Raw genomic sequence first — 7488 nt, 5'->3', positions numbered from 1 at the left:
TTCTCTCTGCCAGGTTCCCATCTGTTGGGCTTCCTAGACTCACCGGGAGGCCATGGAAGCTGTGCTTCCGGTTAGTCCTGCAAGCTTATGCTCCAGCCAGTGGGCACGAAGGCTCAGGGAAGCCGCCATGGCCACCAGCCATGAGGGGTGCTTTTCCTTGACCATGGAAGGCAGGAGCCCCTCTTTGTAACAAAGCATCAACTCAGAAACATCACCTTGTTTGACTCAGCTACACGGTTCATCCACAAGTCTGCATCCGTTTTGTTTTTTTAATATTTATTTGAAATGATTAAAAGGAAGTTCCACGAATAGAAGAGAAACCTGGTTGGGTTCAACCTCTTCCAACGCTGACACTTTACACAACTACAGACCAAGGTCAAAGCCTGGGGCTTTAACGGCAGGCTGGCACGCTGGGGAAGGTAGAGGCTGGTGACAGACACACCTTTCTTTCCCTTGGCTTCTCCCCAGAGCCCGTGCAGGTGTGGAGACAGTCGTGCTCTAAGCACACACTGGCGTCCAGATGGGAATGAGCTGCACTGACAGGTGGTCGGAGAACACCGAACCAGACAAGGGAGGCTGCTGAGTGGTTTGGCAGGCATGTGCAGAGGCTTGGGGGGCAGGAGCTGCTTGCAATATTGCTTCCAGTTATAAAAAAACCAACATACCCTAAATGATACGGAGTTGGCTAAGAAAATTAGGTGCACCCAAAAGAGGGGGGGAAAACCAGTGTAGCTATTGTAATCACCTTGGAGGAGAATTTTTGTTTGTTATTGAAACAGGTTCTCACTTGATAGCCCAGGCTGGCCTGGAAACCACTGGATAGCCCAGCCTGGCTTTGAACAGAATTCTGTCTCAGCTTTCCAAAAGAATAATTTTTATCAAGATAAACATAAAATGGTAGTGGTTGTACCCTAAAATGTCAATACTGGCTTTAAATTTTTTTTAAATAAGGTCTTGATCTTTCACTGTGTGTATGCGTAGCTGGACAGACAGATGAGTGGACAGAGCTCTTTCCAGTCACCCCATCTGCTGACCTTACATTTATCTGCAGGCTCAGCTGTCTCTTCCTCCTGCAAGACCGTCCTGAGAGCCCTAGCCCCTCAATGCACTCCACAGTAAGCTCAATTATGCAACTTGATTACATCTCCCTGGTGCCTAGACTGTGGGCTATCTGCTGGTTTCTTCCGTCACAGAATCAAGTTTAAAGAAAAGGTCAATGTTGGGTCAACTCCTGTTTCTAGTGGACTCTATGGCACAGGGCTCAGCACCAAGGGGCAAGAAGTCAATGTCACGAAAGGTGAGGAGGGCTCCCCTCCAGCCAGCTGTCTGGCTCATGACCTCTGAGTTGGGAGGGGAGGGAGTGCCTGCGTCCCCTCTCCCAGCTAAGAGATGAAGATTCTTTGGCTCCAGGCTCATCTGTGCCCCTGCAACCCCATGATTTAGTCCTTCTACTTGCTCCCAGTCATGGTCACGAGAGGACCACAGAGGGACGGTGACTCAGCCCAATTCATCACCACAATGGAAAAACCCAGTCACCTGTCCTGGCAGCAGGCAGGGCTGCTTCTGCATCTGGAAGGGCAGCAAGCCACACTGCTTTGAAGGTCCTTTTGTCTTTCACCTACCGGAAAAAAGAATCAAGATGAGAAAACATGAGGGAGCCACCACTGGTTGACACCTGGGGCTCACAGGGCAGTGCAAATCTCGGGGACCAGGGGCATCACGTCACTCAGCATCAGGAACCAAGTTGAGTGTCCATGTTTGTCAGCTAACCGTGCTGCAAGCCCACTGTTCTCTGAAGAGCCTCTGGGCGCTTATTTGGCTACCAGCATTTAAGGTAGTCCTACCAGGCAGAGCCCACTTCCCTCTCTAGGACATGAAAATTCCTCTTCCTGGCTTCCCTTGCAGCTTTATCAAAGGGCCTGATCTGGGATCCTCCAACCAGATGTTGTGCTCTGGGCCAGGAATTAGGAACCAATATACACAGCGCCCATCCAGCTGGTGAGGATGGCAGCAGCGGCAGCAGCATTCACTCTGCTTCAGAGGCAGCTGTGGTCCAGATGGCAGCATCCAGCGTCTGTGTCCACGGATGCTGCTTGTTGCAACACCCAGGCCTGGGGACAGCGCTGGCCGAGTTAGCATCAGATCAAGGTTGCCGGCTGATCAAGGCTGGCTCCTGCTACCCTGAGAGGTCCCACATATCTTACTAAGTCCCCTCGTGCCCCAGTTAGCTAGAATAGGTTGTTTCCTGCAGCAAACACCCCGCCTGACATTTTAGTCTGCTTTCAAAAGAGGACATGGAAGCTTTCTTCTCCAGCCTAGGCATGGCACAGCCAGTCTTTCGCTTACTCTGCATAGCAGTGACTGATGAGGCATCTTCCAAGGAACTAGGAACAAGGCCAGGGACACTTCTTAGGGGCAACCTGTCCCTGCACGAGCTTGGCCCTCGGCTGTGTTTGCTCCACTCTTTATATCTCCACCATCCAGCCTGCCTGCAAGCAGCAGGCAGCCTCCATGGGGATGAAGGCAGGAATACAAAGGAAGCCCCACAGCATGGGGACTGACAGTGGGCTCTTCTACTGGCTCAACAGTGACAATCTTGCAGTGACCCGTCGAGAGCAGTCTGCTCCCACAGCACCTGTGCTCAACTCAGCAGTCCCCTGGGGCTCCTACACCTTTTTCATCACCCAGCAAGTTGCCACACTCGGGTTGAAATGCAAATCCTGGTATGACAGAGTGTGCCCTTGATCTTATGGGTCATCTGAGCCAAGCAGATATACAGCCTCTCTGTCCTGTTTTCCTCCATCTCTAGGCAAGAACTTTAGTGAACCAGACATTACTAGCAATTCAAGAGACAGTGCAACACACACAACGATAGCTTTTGGTCATAGGAATCTTCCTCATGTTGACAACAGTATCCCTCCTGCTCACAGAATTCTATGTGGCTATTAGATTGCATCCACCACGTGAAGGGCCCACAGGGACTTGCTGAACATGTTTCCATCAGGCTACGGACCTTTCTCTGAGAAATGCCCAGAAGGACACATGAAGAGAATGCATCCAAAAACAAAGGAAGTGAAGCTAATGGCTGTGTTCAGGAGGCATTCCCTGGGGCCCCTGTGCTCAGAGCTCAGAACTTCAGGGGGATGACAGGCCAGTACTTGGGCTGCGTTTTATCATATTTCTTGTCAAAACTCAGCTGTATGGAAGCCTCCATGGCCAGGATCTTGGGAGCACTCTCCCCATACAAACTCTTCATCTCGGCCTGGCGCTTTACACCAGACCTCTCTGACTCCACTGATTGGCAGCTGTAATACAGGTCGTGGTCGGCATTCACGTAGCCACCCAGGCATTCCTCCTCCAGCTGCTGCTGTCGCCTTTGCTCCTCTCTGTGCCTCTCAGTCTCTGCAAAGTATTGGCGCAGCTCCTTGGTGATTTCCATATCGCTCAGGTCACATTCTACTTCGTCATCTGACTCCGAGCCCTGCTCTTCCTCTCCCCACAGAGCTTCATCTTCTCTTGTGGATGCCTGGATCCTACTGCAGTCATGCAGAGGCTGCCCAGACCTTTCAAAATGTGAAGAAGTATAGAGCGACTCCTGCCAGGCCATGTGCTGGGCTAGGAAGGCTGAAGGAAACCCAGCTCCACAAGCATGAGAACTCCAAGGAAGAAGTGCACGAGGAAGGAACCATCGGACACTGAAGCAGTAGTCCCTGAACTTTCTGTAGGCATTCTGCTGGCCGAGCATCCAAGCCATCGCACAAAAATAATGTCGCCAGCACTGTGCATATGCTGGGTGAGAATGCCAAGATTCAGTTGCTCTCCATCTTGACACCATTGTTGCTATCTCTTACTGGAAAGTCCAACTAGGCACTCGTGGGCACAACGCTTACAAATGTCAGGCAATGGGATGTGAAGCAGTAGGCGTTTTCATCCTGCATCTCGTTCTGAAATTATTGAGAAGGATAAAAGTTGGAAAGTATGATTGTACGAGGCAGCAATGGCAATTTCATCATCATCATCATCAATAACAGCCACCACTTACTGGACACTAAACCCATTGTATTCTGGCACTACACTAATTGTGTTCTTCACAGTCTGCCATTTATTGTGTGTGTGTGTGTGTGTGTGTGTGTGGTATATGTGTGTGCATGTGTGCATTTGTGGGGTACCCATGTGTGTGCATGCCTATGCTTGCCTAAAGTTGACATGGGGTGTCTCTGTTTTAATTATTGAGGCGGTCTCTCTCACTGAAACTGTAGCTCACCATCCAGCTAGTCTAGATAGCTGGCAGGCCCCAAGGATGCAGTCTTTGCCCCCTGAGTGCTGTGAATACAGGTGGCCACCATGACTACTGGGCTTTACGTGGGTTCTGGGATTCTTAATTCTGTTTTCAGGGCAAGTGCTTTATCCTGAACCATCTCCCCAACACACACACACACACACACACACACACTTCATTTAATTCTTACAGGAGTCTTCTGGGGTCAGCAACATCTTACTTTCACAGAGTATGAAGAGGAGGAAGAGAGGAACATGCTAGAAGTCACATGGGGAAAAAAAAAAGAAAATAAAGTGCCCCATCCTCTACCTACAGAACCATGGCCCAACAGAAGAAAGACATTTCAGAGAATGTTCATTCTGTCACTACTAAGGACTGTCCCACCCCAACTCCTTTAACAAAAGAAGACACTAAAAGGGAGGGATTCCCAAATGTGAGGAAGCTAAGCCTGCTGCTTCGGTCTCAACACAAGAACCTCAGTTTGAATTCCAGTCACTGAAAGGATCGATATTGGCTCAGGATCCCCAAGACCAAGTTCTCAGAACAAAGGAGATGGACAAAGGACAGGGAATGAGGGACAAAGACAGAAGATGGAGGATTTGGGAGGAGAGGAACCTCTAGATAGAGAGGAGACAGATGTGGCCCATAGGCAAATGGTGGTTTATAAAGGTAAAAGGAGAAACCCCGCGTTAGGATGAAGTGTTTCATTTTAGTTGGACATGTTAATTAGGGCAGGAAAAAGGGGGCTTTTGATAGCTGAATCTCAGCCTCTGGAGGAGGAAGTGGCCAAATAAGAGAATAGACCGTGGTGTGTATCTTTAGGAATGTAATCCAGCGGTTTTTAGCAAGTAGGGTGGGGGGTGGGGGCAGAAGGGCAAGGCCTGCCAGAGCCAGCTCGGGCTAGCTAGAGTCCCTTCAACCACAAGCTGTAACTTAAATAGCCCCACCTGCAGCATCAAAATCTCAGCTGCTTCCTCAGCAGGCAGTGCGGTTAATTCACTGCTGTTTCAGGTGATGGCCACCTGGAGCCAAGGCCTAAAGGCCTAAAGCTCATACTGAGGTGGCAGAAGTCAGAAGGGGTAGCCTGGCTCCTCTTGACACTCTCCCCATACCCCCATCCAGGACCTCAGAGATTTCCTGGCCTAGTATTTTCTCCGTGGGCCAACAAGGCATGAAGGGTAAAGGGCCCACAGTTACCTTTGGAGGCCGAACAGAACAGGTCTCCAGGAACTCTTATCACGCCCCACTTTCAAGGTTTGTGATACTCATAAGCCCTTAGAATGAGACTTTAGGGCCTTTGACCCTCCTGAGGAACCAGGCCTAGACCGGAGTTGAGAGAGTTCAAAGAGAATAAAGTCCTGATCCTTCTGCTCTCAGTAATGGGGAGGAGTGAATTGCAGAGAGTAGGTTGAGGCCACAGTGTGAGCGGAACCCTCGGGGGCTCAGAAAAAAACATCTTTGCCAGGACATGGCCCGAGTTCCTCTAGGAAACCTTCAGGCTTTGCAAGCCCAGGAACAAGGGACCACTGAACTCCAGGTTCTCCCCAACCTCTCAGGGCTTCATCTCCCCAGCGGTTCCCAAGCCCTACGGGAAGGAGAGGTAGAGGAGGCAGGAGTGGGCCAAGGTTCCCGTGGGAGCCCAAACAATGCCCGGGGCCAGGGTCTCAGGAGCTGCTGTGCAAACATGGGACCCTCTCTGGGAGCCCGCCAGAGCTGAGCAGTTCTGCGCTGCAGACCGGCTGGCTCTGCGCCAGGCCTGTAGGTCGTCCGGGCGGGCCTCCCTTCCACTCCCACAGCCCGAGGCAGCCCGCGACTAGCAGCCGCCAAGCGGGAGGCGCGGCGCGGCCCACGCCCACCCACCCACGTGGACACGCCCCCGCGGCGCGGCGCCCCGCCCCCAGCTCCAGGACTCGCTCGCGCGGGGGCACCTGCACCGCTCGTGGGCGGCGGCGTCCAGGCCCGGGCTCCCGCCCTCGCGACCGTGTCGCTCGGTAGCCTGGGTGAGTCGCCGCGCCCTGGCCCCTGGGGTTCCCCCTCTCTGGGCACAGCCCCGCCGCAGTCCCGCCCCCTCTCCCGCGGCCACCTCCAGCCCACGCGGGGGCGACGCCCTGCCGCCCGGCCGCCCCTCGCCTTCTCGGCCCGCACCCCCGGAGCCCGCGGCCGGCGCCCGTCCAGCCGCGACGGCCCGGCCGGGGGCGGCAAGCGTCCCTGTTGGCTTGGGGCCCCTCCCGCGGTGCCACGCTCCCCCCTTCGGCGCTCGCCGCGGCCAGGTGGCGGCGGCGGCTGCCTTTTGGGGTGCGCGGCTGTGCCATTGGTGGATTTTTTTAAACCCTGCTGAAGGGGGCGGCGAGCGCACCGCACTCCCGGCTGCCGCTCCCGCCGCTCCCGCTCTCCAGCCGCTCCCCTCTGCGGCTGCCGCGCGCCTCGCCCCGGGCGGCCCAGCGCGCTCCTCCGACGCCGAGATGAAGGTGCTGGGACACAGGCTCCAACTGCTGACAGGTACCGCCGCTCGCCGCTCGCCGCCGCCGCCTTCCGATTTAGAGCGGTCTCGGGGCGCGGTGGCCCGAGTTGGAAGGGTCGCTCTCGGGCGCCCGTTCCAGGCGGAGCAAAACCTGAGGCACACGAGGCTCTGCCCTGTCCCTCGGCGCCGGCGTCTGGGAGGGTGGAGCGCCGGCGCCAGATCGGGGACCGCTAGCGAGGCCCCCTGCGGTGTCCCGCCGGCAGAGCTCCGTTTAGCATCCCCAGAGGAGCTCCGGAGTCTCAGTCTTCCAGTCAAGTGTCGCATGTCCCCTTGAGAAAGCAGCCCTGGGCCTCTGGGGGGAGCGGGGAAGACCTGTGCAGCGGCCTCTTCCAGCTCTCCTGTGATGGTCCGAGCCACCTTTCTCTCTGGGGAGAAGTTTCTTGCTGGAAGTAGAGTCAAGTGGCCTGGGAAGATGGAAACTAGATTGAATTGTGATGGCTGGAGCCATCCACCTTGGGCCCACTTTGGAGAAGAAATCAGATGTCCCGCTCAGGGCATTCTGGGGCCAGTGGCTGGAATGCTCTGGAGAAGCTGGATGCCTAGAGGAGATGGGAAAGGGAGCAAGGTCAGGGGCCAGCTGTCTGAAGGGTAGGTGCTCCTCCTGATACATGAAGCCCAGCAGCATCGGAGGCTTTTATATTCCCAGGGTGGAGGTGGACACCCGGGCTGGAGGTGACAGCCCCTCTGT

General features: G+C 54.6%; 2 protein-coding genes across 5 annotated transcripts in view; one reads left to right on the top strand and one right to left on the bottom strand.

Annotated features, from left to right (window-relative positions):
• Positions 1-260: 260 nt before the first annotated feature.
• Positions 261-6733, bottom strand: LOC110551174 (gem-associated protein 8). 2 transcript variants are annotated; one of them, XM_021641576.2, is made up of 2 exons: positions 6636-6733; positions 261-3944 (listed from the first exon to the last, which is right to left on the bottom strand). In XM_021641576.2, exon 2 carries the CDS (start codon positions 3833-3835, stop codon positions 3128-3130), a length of 708 nt encoding a protein of 235 aa, XP_021497251.1. In that variant the 5' UTR covers positions 3836-3944; positions 6636-6733; the 3' UTR covers positions 261-3127. The 2 variants fall into 2 exon arrangements, with proteins under 2 accessions (XP_021497251.1, XP_060248140.1); XM_060392157.1 differs by lacking the exon at positions 6636-6733 and adding an exon at positions 4470-6118.
• Positions 6173-7488, top strand: part of Ndrg4 (NDRG family member 4) — a 38139-nt gene continuing 36823 nt past the window's right edge. Inside the window, exon 1 of one of the 3 annotated variants that reach the window (XM_021641575.2) lies at positions 6173-6279. Coding sequence is in view for 2 of the 3 variants with exons in the window: in XM_021641571.2 (XP_021497246.1) it covers positions 6742-6778 (37 nt within the window). In the remaining variant the exon portion in view is untranslated. Of the gene's footprint in view, positions 6280-6632; positions 6779-7488 lie in introns of those variants that run through there. The other 2 variants (XM_021641571.2, XM_021641572.2) reach the window with 2 other exon arrangements.

The sequence above is a fragment of the Meriones unguiculatus genome, chromosome 10 (assembly GCF_030254825.1).
Source record: "Meriones unguiculatus strain TT.TT164.6M chromosome 10, Bangor_MerUng_6.1, whole genome shotgun sequence".
In the NCBI taxonomy this organism is placed as follows: Eukaryota; Metazoa; Chordata; class Mammalia; order Rodentia; family Muridae; genus Meriones; species Meriones unguiculatus.
The sequence above is the reverse complement of the archived record's forward strand: the minus strand, read 5'-3'. Positions and strand labels throughout refer to the sequence as shown.